Source organism: Caretta caretta, chromosome 7 (genome assembly GCF_965140235.1).
Source record: "Caretta caretta isolate rCarCar2 chromosome 7, rCarCar1.hap1, whole genome shotgun sequence".
Lineage (NCBI taxonomy): Eukaryota > Metazoa > Chordata > Testudines > Cheloniidae > Caretta > Caretta caretta.
The window spans coordinates 103,283,852-103,296,839 of record NC_134212.1 but is presented as its reverse complement, the minus strand read 5'-3'; the positions used below and the strand labels follow the sequence as shown (position 1 = coordinate 103,296,839).

Genomic DNA, 12,988 nt, shown 5'->3' with positions numbered 1-12,988 from the left:
TGTGGGTCACAGTCTGAACAGGACTACGTAGAGAAATGAGGTGTGCAAGTCATTATTTCCCTGCATGACTGAGTAAGGGGTGTAAAAACTAGCTCATAATTAATAGGCTTGTTGCACATTTTCTTGTGAACACAGTTCCCTGAATCCCTGAAATAACTTTCATAAGCATCTCCTGGACAGGAGACAGAAAAGGAGTTCTTGATAGGATGATAATTTAATTCTGAGACACACTGTTTTTAATGACAGGTTTCAGAGGAACAGCCGTGTTAGTCTGTATTCGCAAAAAGAAAAGGAGGACTTGTGGCACCTTAGAGACTAACCAATTTATTTGAGCATGAACTTTCGTGAGTTCACGAAAGTTCATGCTCAAATAAATTGGTTAGTCTCTAAGGTGCCACAAGTACTCCTTTTCTTTTTACTGTTTTTAATGTTACCTGCAATACATGAAGACATCCAATGGTTTTATGTAGCCTTCACTACAATGGGATGATAATAACTGTGTGGTCAGTATAAAACACCTTATAAAAGTCATGACATAGCCCTGTCACACTCATTGATTGTTGGAGCACTTCATTACAGAGTAGACTGGATTTAAGCTGTTCAGCAAAGCGATACGATAGTCTGCAGAAATTAAGCTATGTATGCAGTAAATCCAAACTGTCTTCCACAATTTTATATTTAGCGTCATAAGACTTGTTTTTGAGGTAGTATGAAATGCATGTTTACAACTTGTGCACGCTGATTTCTCTCTAGTGATTAAAACATCCAGTGTTACAATAAATTTTGAAACTTTCTTGCTGTTGCAGAACTCTCATCTCATGTTAAAGGTTCTGGTAAAGAAATCTGTTAATTTCATAGCCAAATTTGTTGCTGTCCATCAGTTGCTCTGATGGTACAAAATACTGCTTACTTTATTCTAATTGGTTGTGATCTTGAAAACAACCCAGTGCTTAACTTGAAGCATGTGAGCGGCAACGTTATTAAACATGCACATGTGTATGCAGAAGGCAGTGGTTCATCCTAATGAAGTTAGTGGTGCTATTCAAGTTAGGCAAGCAAGGTATGTCCTGTATACTTTAATTTGGACTTCTCTGTATTTGATCTACAGTACAGAATGCGTGGCAATGAAGTGTCATTTTTCCACGTCTAGTGCATGCCTGTCTGATTATGATCTGTGCTATAAGGTCTGGCCAATACTACTTCCTCAATCCTAATGCAGGATTGCTATGAAAAGCTATTCTGAAATATTTTGCTGCAAATCACATAGTACAGAAAATGCTATATACCCTCAGCAATATTAAAATGAAACCCACTAGTATTAATGCTTGGTACAGTTTGGCATCAGAGGGGGGTACATTGTTAATCCAGTTTTACTTGTAAATCATAAACCTGAGAAATAAATGATGAATCTTATGATGGTTAAGAATGATCTTAACACTTACACAAAAGGTTCATAAATGGTGTGTTAAATATAGAATTATTCATTTTAGAAGTCAATCTGAAGTGGCAACAACTAGAGGTGCAGGATTTTTTTTCTGAGAAACTTTACATAAAACATGCATTGCAGTGCAAATGTAATGGATTTTGTGCAGAAACCTGTAGACTTTCATATATCCTTCTCTGCAGAAAGTTTGCTTGTGAACGGTCTCCATGGAACAATAACTATTACTGTTTGGTGATGGCAATCCTGATAAATAATATGATGTTTGCATTAATTCATTAAGGGCTTCAGTTTGGGAAAAAAAGTATTTCAAGTGATTGCTACGAGGTAAAGTTTTTGTTTGCTTTGTTTAATTTTAGGTGATGCTTAGGTTGAGATCTGGGAGCAGTGGAAACTCCTTTCTTTTTGCACTGGTTTGACTTTAAGATCTGAAGTAATTTTGTATGTAGAAGATAGGCTTACAGCCTGTGTAAATGGAGTGGGTTAGGGATGCAGAGCTGCTCTGCAGCCTCTCCCTACTTCAGAGGGGTAATGGTCACTAGTATAGGTACATGCATATCCAATGGCCAGATCCCATTCTCTCTGCTGCCACAACTCGTTCTATGGCAGTTCCAGAGAAGCCTCCCATGAAGATCAGCTGTGTGGCACATAGGTGCCAGAAACCCCTCCTGCTCCCTCCTCAAGTGCAGTGCAATTGCACCTGTTCCACCACATTCAGGGTCTTCTCTAGGACCTTTGGGTATTTTTTCTGAATAAGAGTAGTGCTGTAAGATTGTATAAGTTTTCTTTACAATGGTGAAAGATGCAAAATTACGCTAAAACCCTCCAGGTCATAGCGTGTTGCTTAAAACAGCCAGTTAAACTTGCAAAGCAGAGGTGAAAAGAATCTGCTTCATTCATGGATTATATGCATGTCCTATATTTTAGTTTTAATATTAAAAATATTTTATTCATTGAATTTTATAGTGAAATAAAGATTAATTTTCTGGTCTTTTATTTCTCCTTTCTTCTCGTTGAAATAGCAATTTATAATAGTGAATAACATTTGATCTTGCATTGGTGGATAAAATCATTACTTTCACTCAATAAAAAGTGGGAATATTAGAATTTTTAACCTACCTATAGATAATACATGCACTGTTCCTGCATGTGTCACAATTAGCTGTGTCTTGACCAGTCCGATATGAAAGCCTACAAAGATAAGAACATGACATCATTACAAGTGGTTGTTTTATCCTTTTTTTGTCCTCTATCATTGCTGTTCATTGTAACCAAAGCTTTAGATTTGTTTTTTCCATTTTAATGTTGCTTATAAAACTTTAATTGTCTATAGGAAATAACACTATCTAAAATTAGTGTTCTTCAACTTTGTTTGCAACATGAAGATGAGGGAATTTTGGAAGTTATGAAGAAGTTTTATTTAATCATTAAGGGAGGGAATGTAATGATTCAGTTCAGGTATACTTCTATGAACATTTCTATAGAAAACGCTGAGCAAACCAAATTATGTAAAAGCCAGCTTTTACCTGACTTTTTTTGTGCACCAAAATGCTGAGTTATCATTTTAATTGCCTCATTACTGTGCAATTACAAGACATAGCAATGGTGTTTTAACTACTTTTCTGTACAGCCGCCTTAGAAATTCCAGTAAACCACAGAGGTTTCACTAGCAAGCATTGCACATGTATAATCTTTTATAATAATTGTGTAAGCTATCAATTTGTACTATTTAGATGGTAGCATTTTGGGGGGTGCGGGGGATTCTGCCTGTAAGGGGAGAAGGGCGCTGAAGGTGTTTTACAGTGATGATCTCAAAAATCAGCAAAAGGTAGCTTTCTTAGTATTTCTCTTACCTACCTCCCCTGTGTGTAACTTCCATCTAATATTGTTGTGAAATGCATCAGAGACTTCTCTGAATGTCCCTTTCACACCAGGAATCAAACATATTATGGGAGGATCTGTTAAATTTATGGAAAAAGTAGAATATCTGTCTGTTAGTGTTTGTTTGTTTGTTATAATTGCCTTCTGCTTTATGGGAAATTTTCTTACATGCATAATGGATTTTTAAATGGAAAAAAAGTTTTTATTCAGTGCCTATTTATGTTTCTTGTGCGACATAAAAACTCTACATTTTATGTATATATACAGAAAGTGAAATAAAATAGTTCAAACTGTCAGTGGATAAATATTAGTGGATATGGAATTCATACTACAGTAAAAGCTGTGTTATCCGGCACTTTACCAGCTGGAAAGATCTATAAACCGGCATTTCTGATCTTCATTGAAAGTCTGGTTTATAGTCTGTTTGGCAGGGCCGGCAGGTTACCTACCTGGCTCCGCGTGGCTCCCCAGAAGTGGTGACATGTCCCTGCTGCTCCTAGGTGGAGGAACAGCCACGAGGGAGTGTGAGAGCGGGTGTGGGACGTTGACTCTAGGAGGGAGTGTGGGAGGGGCCTCAGGGCAGGGTGTTGGGGCGCAGCAGGGAGTGTGGGGTGCCGGATCCAGTCAGTGCTCACCTCGGGCCATTCCCCGTAAGCAGCGACATGTCCCTGCTGCTGCTAGGCAAAGGCTAGGCTAGGCGGCTCTGCACGCTGCCCCCAACCCACCCTACCCCGAGCACTGGTTCCACAGCTCCCATTGGCCAGGAACTGCGTGGCCAATGGGAGTTGCGGGGGTGGTGCCTGCGGGCGGACAGAGTACACAGAGCTGCCTAGCCACGCCTCCGCCTCGGAGCAGCAGGGACATGTCGCCGCTTGCAGGGAGCCACCTGAGGTCCAGCACCCCACACCCTCCTCCAATGCCCCAGTCCCCTGCCCTGTGCCCCCTCCTGGACCCAAACTCCCTCCCTCTTAGTTAACCAGAATTTTTGATTCATCAGCACTCCCCATTCCCCCAACATACCCGATAACAAAGCTTTTACTGTATAACACTTTTACAAAGAAAAACCATTAATTATTGATACAGTCAACCTAACTTGAGAAAATTACAATGTAACACACAGGCTGTTTACCCGCAAAATTCCTTTCTGGTTATACTAAATGGGAAAATATTTAGTCAGTGAATGGAAGTGTTTATTTCTTATAGGTAATCATTTGAAGTACTTAGAATTTATTTAAAAGAATGCTGTCATTTTGGTGGTTGCATTATGTGCCCCCCATCCTCCCAAAAATATTTTTAAAGACCAGTATTAATGGAACTCCATTAAATTATTTTAATGTTAATCTTTATTCTTTTATAACCTCTGTGTACCTTCCAGTGTTCTATTTACGCCCATTGTGGATAGAGACCTCCTTTCCTCTACTTCCCTGACAGACAAATTAAAAACAACACTCCCCCTCAAAACACTCCCCCATAACTACAGAAATCACTTTTGGTTTTCTTAAATTAGAGCTTTAATGTCAAATAGATTATTAAAGAGAAAATCTGAAGGACATTAAATACTCACCTGTAGCCATATCACTCAAACTACTCTACAGGTCTAATTCTAACATGAAGAATAAATGTTACTTAAGGAATTCACAACTTGAATTCATGGTGCTCCGTAAGAGACATACACACAGCATGTAGTCTCAAAACGGATATTTGCTTTTTCCTCTCTAAGCCTGTTCAACTGTTCCATTCCTTTCAAAATAGCTTATCCAATCTGTCACTCTTCCCCTTGTCAAGATTCCTTCCCCACTCTGAACTCTAGGGTACAGATGTGGGGACCTGCATGAAAGACCCCCTAAGCTTAATCTTACCAGCTTAGGTTTAAAGCTGCCACCACCAAAGTGTTACACAAAGAACAGGGGAAGTGCCCACTTGGAAACGTCTCCCCACCCCCAAAATATCCCCCCAAGCACTACACCCCCTCTCCTGGGGAAGGCTTGATAAAAATCCTCACCAATTTGCATAGGTGAACCCAGACCCAAACCCTTGGATCTTAAGAACAATGAAAAAAGCAATCAGGTTCTTAAAAGAAGAATTTTAATAAAAGAAAAAGTAAAAGAATCACTTCTGTAAAATCAGAATGGTAAATACCTTACAGGGTAATCAGATTCAAAACATAGAAAATCCCTCTAGGCAAAACCTTAAGTTACAAAAAGACACAAAAACAGGAATATACATTCCATTCAGCACAACTTATTTTATCAGCCATTTAAACAAAACAGAATCTAATGCATATCTAACTAGATTGTTTACTAACTCTTTACAGGAGTTCTGACCTGCATTCCTGCTCTGGTCCCGGCAAAAGCATCACCCAGACAGAGAGGACCCTTTGTTTCTCCCCCTCCAGCTTTGAAAGTATCTTGTCTCCTCATTGGTCATCTTGGTCAGGTGCCAGCGAGGTTATCCCAGCTTCTTAACCCTTTACAGGTGAAAGGGTTTTTCCTCTGGCCAGGAGGGATTTAAAGGTGTTTACCCTTCCCTTTATATTTATGACACCCCTTCTTCTCTGTAGCCTCTGAGCTTGTCCACTGGATTGACTGAAGTACTTAAAAGATACTTTTCCCAGTCCAAAAGAAATTAACCATGTTTTTATTTAATTTTTGCTAATCAATCAGTGTGATCTAGAAAGCGGAGACTAGACCTGAGAGTCCGGAGACGTCCATTCTCTGCCATTATTACTTAAAGTAGAACTATTTAGAATCTAATCTTTTGGGTGCAGGGATGGTCTTTCTGTTTTGTGTTCGTACAGTGCCTAGCATAATGGGGTCCTGGTCCATGAACAAGGCTCCTAGGCACTATGCTAATACAAATAATAATCATATAGCAAGTTGGAACCTCTTTGTGGCTCAGTTTCTTTATTAGTAAACTGGGACAATTGGTCTTAACGCATCCTCCTTTCTGAAGGACTTTTGAAATCTGCGAATGAAAAGAACTATCTTAAGTGTTAACTAAATTGCATCAGTAATGCTTCCAAGAACCTGTTCAAGTTAACTTTTAATCCACGAGGTTCAAAATTTAGTAACAAAATCACTCATTTCATAAAATTCTCTTTTATGCATGTGGTAGTTATATGTACTATGCCAGCATTACTTTCTAGGGAACCACTGTGTTTTATTAATTGCTTGTGTTGTCTGTCAGTCTGATGGCCTCGTATCTTTCTCTGATGACATGTAAATTTTCCTTTCAAAGAGAATTTTAGAAACCACTGACTTTCAAATTGTCCCATAACACTTAAAAGTCAGCATGAAACACGATTTTTCCAGCATTATTGAAGAATTCAGATTTAATCTTCCACTCTAGAGATTACATATTTAACATTCTTCTTATAGATTTGACATTTAAAAATATGTACTGATGAATCAATAAAGACCATAAAGGATACAGCACATAAGTGCCAGCTGTTGTAATCTAGTTCAGAAGGCATGAGGCATTGCTGTCTGAATATGGATTTAAATGCGAGATGGAGCTTTTACAATAAAATGCTAACATTTTAACTGGACATGTGCATTAATCTGATGGTTATTCCACATGCTGAATACACAAGCTACCATCTTAATATATGACCTGAGTGTAAACATCAAGTGCTCCCATCTGTGTGCAACTTGAGAAAAGAAATCTAAAGTAGGACAACCAAAGCATCTGTCTGTCTTGAGTTTGTTATATGCACTCAGTGTTGGATTATAGATTAACTAAAAAAATCAAAGAATAATTTTCATAGACATAGCATGTACTGTTTCTGGCCTAGTGATTAAGGATTTGCTGTGGGGCAAAGGGCAGGGAAGACGGGGAAGAGTAGCATGTAATAGAAATCTGTTTCAAGCTGCCAAATACCTGGCCAAAACTTAGCACCATGTTTTGAACACATTTTTACTTAATATGGCTGAAGGACAATTAAATCAGTTGTGTGGCTTTTTAAGTTGTACTGTATTTCTGCTATATAACTGCTATATATTTAGATCAGTTGCTTTCCAAAATTCAGCTGTTTCTAACACCATATTTGGCAGGCAATATTCTCTCTACCCTATATCCATGCCTCCCAAGCCCCACAGTAAGCTATAGGTAGAGTCACTAGAAATCCATGCTAAAATAAAGCTTTGTATTGAGCTAGCTTTATTTTCTCAACATTGTAGCATGTGCAGTTTTCTTAAGATTTCAGAAGTATGGAGAGAACGCTCATGAGACTTTTAGCGTGGATTTCTAGTGACTATCTAAATATAGCTTGCTGTGCGGGTTGGGAATCAGAAAAAATGTGATTGAGAGTTAGGAATTATTTAAGAACACTTTATTAAACGACCAAAAAGCCACAACTGAGGAAGAAGGCTAAATTGATTAAAAAGCCAACCTGGTTTGGAGGGGAAGTGAAGGCAGCTATAAAAAAAAACCCTAACAAATGGAAAAAAAGGGACATTGAAAATAAATATAAATCAGAAGCTAAAGATTGTAGAAAATTGATTGGGGAAACAAAAAGACACAGGGAGAAATCTGTGGCCAGCAGAGTTAAGGACAATAAGAAGGAGTTTTTAAAAGTGATTTAGGAACAAAAAGAATCCTAACACTGGTACTGGTCCATTACTAGATGGAAAAGGTAGAATTATCAAAAGGCAGAAGTGTTCAATAAATGTTTTTTGTGTTTGGGGAAAACACAGATATAGTCATATAATATAACACTCTTTCCACTGCACTATCATTAAGGTTAAGATTTTGTTATGGTTCTTTTTAGTGAAAGTCATGGACAGGTCACGAGCAATAAACAAAAATTCATGAAAGCCTGTGACCTGTCCCTCACTTTTACTAAAAATAACTGTGACAAAATGGGGGTGGGGGAGGAGGGAAGAGGGTCCAGCACCCACCGCTTCTGGAGCTCTGGGGTCCCCACCTGCTGCCCAATGTAGCTGGGATCTGTAGGGGGCCCCCTCTTGCTGACAGCTCCAGCCCCAATACCTCAGTGCAGAAGCAGAAAATGTCTCGGAGGTCTCTGGAAGTTATGGCTTCTGTGACTTCCGTGACACAATCTTAACCTTAACTATATCTCAGGAGGATGTTAAACAGCAGGTCTGGATACCTTGCACCCAAGCTTTTAAAAAAGCTATATGAAGAGCTTGTTGGACCATTAATGTTGATTTTTTTCAATAAGTCTTGGAACAGCAAGGAAGTTCCAGAAGACAGGAAGAAAGCTAAAGATGAGCCAATAGTTATAAAGGGTAAATGGGATGACCCGGGTAATAGTAGGTTGGTCCATCTGATATTGATCCCAGGAAGTATATTGGAGTGGCTGATATGGGACTTGATGAATAAAGAATTAAAGGAGGGTAATATAATGAATACTAATCAACATGGGTTTATGGAAAATAGATCCTGTCAAAGTAACGTCTCATCTTTTTTTGTAAGATTATAAATTTAGTTTATAAAGGCAACAATGCTGAAGTAATAAACTTCTGTAAGGTTTTTGGCTTGGAACCACATGGCATTTTCATTTAAAAAAAATAGAATGATATAAAAATTAGCATGGCACACACTCAGTGGCTTAAAAGCTGACTGATAGGTCTCAAAATGTAGCTGTAAACAGGGAATCATCATCAAATGTGTGTGTGCCTAGTGGGGTCTTGCAGGGATCAGTTCTTGGCACTACACTATTTAACATTTTTATTAATGACCTGGAAAGAAACATATAATCATAAAGTTTGCTGATGACATAAAACTTGGGGAAGCAATAAATAGTGAAGAGTATAGGTAACAGATACAAAGCAATGTGGATTGCTGGGTAAGCTGGGCTCAAGCAAACAACATACATTTTAATATGGGTAAATGTATACATCTAGGAACAAAGAACGTACGTACAGGATGGAGGACTCTATCCTGGAAAGCAGAGACTCTGAAAAAGATTTGGGGGTTGTGAATAATCAGCTGTACATGAGTTCCCAGTGTGACACTATGGCCAAAAGGGATATTGGAAGTTTTGGGTGTGTAAATGGGACTTCTGAGTTGGAGTAGAGAGGTTATGTTACCCCTGTATTTGATGCTGGTGCCACTGCTTCTGGAATACTGTGTCCAGTTCTGGTATCCTCAGTTCAAGAAAGAGGTTGATCAATTACAGAGGGTTCAGAGAAGAGCCAAGAGAAAGACTAAAGGATTAGAAAACATGCCTTATAGTGATAGACTCAAGGACCTCATTCTATTTAGCTTAACAAAGAGAAAGTTAAAGGGTGACTTGATTACAATCTATGGGTATATCTACACAATAAAGAAAAACCTGCGGCTGGCCTATGCCAGCTGACTCGGGCTTGTGGAGCCTGGGCTGTGGAGCTGTTTCATTGCTGTGTAGATCTCTGGGCTTGGGCTGGGACCTGAACTCTGGGACTGTCTCCAGCCCGAGCCAGAGCCCAGAAGTCTACACAGCAGTGAAACAGCCTGAGCCCTGTGAGCCTGACTCGGCTGGCACAGGTGAGCCGCAGGTTTTACTTTGCTGTGTAGACATACCAGTTAAGTGCTTACATGGGGAACACTTATTTAATATTAGGCTCTTCAGTCTCACAGAGAAAGGTATAGCATGATTCAATGGCTGGAAGTTGAATCTAGACCAAATCAAATGGGATATAAGGTGTAAAATTTTAACAGAGAGAATAATTAACCATTGGAATAACTTCCCGAGGTTGTGATGGACTCTCCATCACAGACTGTTTTAAAATCAAGATTGGATGTTCTATAAAAGATGCTCTAGGAATAATTTGCGGGAAAGTTCTATGGCCAGAATTATACAGGAGATCAGACTAGATAATCATAGTGGTCCGTTCTGGCCTTGGAATCTATTAATGTAATTACACTCTGTGCACTCAAATCTATAAGGAAAATAGTACATACACAGTTGATTATTTTCTTTGTAACTAACTTTATTTACCAACCAATTTTTTTCTCACATAGCAAAGCAATGTTCTTTAATGAGGATCATATTTTTGAGACGTTTGAATTGTTAAATTAAAAATAGTTCGTTTATTCTTCATTAGCTACGGAAAATACAAACTTAGAATGGAAGTGCCATTTGATTCGTAACTACAGCAGGATGCTAAAATTCACATGCTTTTTCTTATATTGGAGTGACCTAGGTATTTCTTAGGTAGTTTGTTAGCTGGCTAAGACAGGATTCTGGAATGGTTGAAACAATGTAAGTTCAATTATTTCTTCTAAGTTAGATATCCTTGACAGAAAGATTTTATCTTGTTCACCTTGAAGCACTGGGATCACACTTTCTCATTTCCATATAATCATCTACTTAACAGAAAATTGCATGGAATTCATCTTGTTGCTATTCTCCTTCAGGCTGGAAAAGATGATGTTGTGCTTAACTGACAATTTCCTTGTAAAATCATATGCAATGAGGTCCTTTTAAAATATAAATCTCTTAAGAAATAGAGCTGTTAAAGATGACCTTTTCTTCCTTTCCAAACATACATGGAAATAGAAGTTTATGAACATGTTCTGTGTGCAGTGGGCATGTATACAAACGACTGTACTTTCAGTGTGTGTGTGGGGGGTGGGGAATGTTAAATTCAGCTGTTTTTTAAAAAATTTTAATGGGGGGAAACGTTGCTTGAGATACCAAGACCCAAATTCACAAGAGACCTGGTTATAAACCTAGTAGCATCCATCCTTCAGTAATTATTAGAGCTGGTTGGAAATTTTCTATTGCAATGATTTTCCAACAGAAAATGCAGTTCTGCAAAATTGAAGTTTTTAAAGGAAAAAGTTTGATTTTTTTTCTTGTCAAATAGAAATTAAATATTCGATTTAGGATCTGTTCGACCTGAATCAGAATATTTCATTTTGTCCAAAAGACATGAAAGAAAGGGTCTTAAACTACAACTCCCAGGAGGCAATGTACTCCAGTGGGAAAATGTGGTTTAATGCTAAAATGATTCTAAGCATTTCAAATCATTTCAACAACCCAAAATTTGATTGAGAATGTTGACATGGGTGATGGGGGGAGTTTGAGCAAACTCTGTAAATGAAATATTTCAACATTTCCAAATTAAAATTTTTTGGCATTTTCATTCAACAATTTTTTTTTTTTTTGGAAACGTCAACTTTCTGTCTGATTTTGAGATGAAAAGAAATGTTTTCCATGGGAAAGAAATTCTGAATTTCACTCAGTTCTACTAATTATTCTCAAGTGTTGGTTTCTGCTTGATGTCACTTGGCTTTTAGGAGTCCCATTGTCTCATCTTACATAAGAACATGGACAAGGCATCATATTTTTGCTGTAGTGGGGCATGGAATTCTCTTGCCTTTGGTGCAACAAGTTGCCTTGCTCAACTACTTCAATGAACATAGTTCACATACTCAGTGGAGTCCAGTCTCTTTCCCTTCCAAGAGCTAAAGTTTAGCTGAAGCCCCTCACCTTAGGCTTAGCTGCTCCTTAGTTTCTTTTTCAGAGTTGCTCAGCCCACATCATAGATCTTTTTTCCTCCTATCTCCGTTATATTCCTTGGTAAGAAAATCAGCTACCTCCTCTAGTTAGCATGACCCACCTAGCTGTTTCCAAGTGGAATCAACATCTGATTATAGAGTGGGGTGATTGAGGTGAACATTGCTAGCTTGTCACACTCCACTCATTCCCTTCCATTTTAAGACATTTCCAAAGATGGCTTTGATTTAATCAGTGTTGGGGCTTTATTTATATTTTTTCTTTTCTGTTTCTTTGTCAGAGCCTCTCTCTTTTCAAAATTGTCTGCAGATGGTTTTTAAGTGTACACTGTTCAAATTCTTCTGTACAGCACACTGACTGAGCACTTTGACAAATAAACCTGCCAGCTAATTCGAGGTTTGGATGGGTTGCTGTTTATCACGGATTACGATTTATTAGAACTGGGAAACCTTTTTATGAATGAAATGGAGCTTTTGTACAAAATTTATCCTATTTTGATGGAAAAATGGAGAAAAATCTGGTTTTGACAATAAAAAAATCTTCATTTTTTCTTTTCCCCATTCCACACCCCCCTCCCCCCGGTTTTCCTTTTTAACCTTTTAAAGGAAGAGGGCAAGTAGGAGGGGGGCAAATTCTTTTCATTTAGTCAAAAGTGAAAAATTGTTTGGGAAAAATTTTGAACAAAACATTTTCATTTTAATAAATTTCCTTTTGTAGGAATAAAGAATATAGATATTGTAAAATAACTTCGATAAACTTTGGGCTCAAACCATGAAAGTGGTGGTACGCTCTACTTTTCTCATTTCAGTATCTATCAAAGCACATCAGAATGAAGTGATTAAGTGTGCTTTGATAGAATGCCTATAGACATTACAGTGAAACTAAAATTGAATTGTTTTCAATTATAGAAATGTGGATCGCGAAGCGTTTTGACTGGTGAACATCAGCTTCCTGACTTTGCCTCTGTGACTCTCTCTCTCTCCCTCCGTCCCACTTTGTACTTCTTTCATAAACTTATTTGGTACCCTGCAGGCCTTTTGATGTGCACCTTGATAACCTATGCAACATACTGTTTGTGCTGTAATGTAGTGGAATCAGAGCATTCTAAATCCCATAATGTCTCATACAGGGATATTTGGAATGTACAACACTCTGCTGTATCTTAGCATGTGCACAGTTCTGTGGAAAGACAGGCAAGT

General features: G+C 38.2%; 2 protein-coding genes across 5 annotated transcripts in view; one reads left to right on the top strand and one right to left on the bottom strand.

Annotated features, from left to right (window-relative positions):
• Positions 1 to 12,988, top strand: part of DOCK1 (dedicator of cytokinesis 1) — a 563,486-nt gene that overhangs the window by 192,291 nt on the left and 358,207 nt on the right. The window lies entirely within an intron of this gene.
• The window catches only part of INSYN2A (inhibitory synaptic factor 2A), an 83,289-nt gene that overhangs the window by 24,381 nt on the left and 45,920 nt on the right, over positions 1 to 12,988 (bottom strand). For 2 of the 3 annotated variants that reach the window (XM_048857029.2, XM_048857030.2), the window contains exon 3: positions 2,561 to 2,632. The exons of the other annotated variant lie outside the window; for it this stretch is intronic. In XM_048857029.2, the coding sequence (XP_048712986.2) occupies positions 2,561 to 2,632 (72 nt within the window). The remainder of the gene's footprint in view (positions 1 to 2,560; positions 2,633 to 12,988) is intronic. 3 annotated transcript variants of the gene reach the window in all.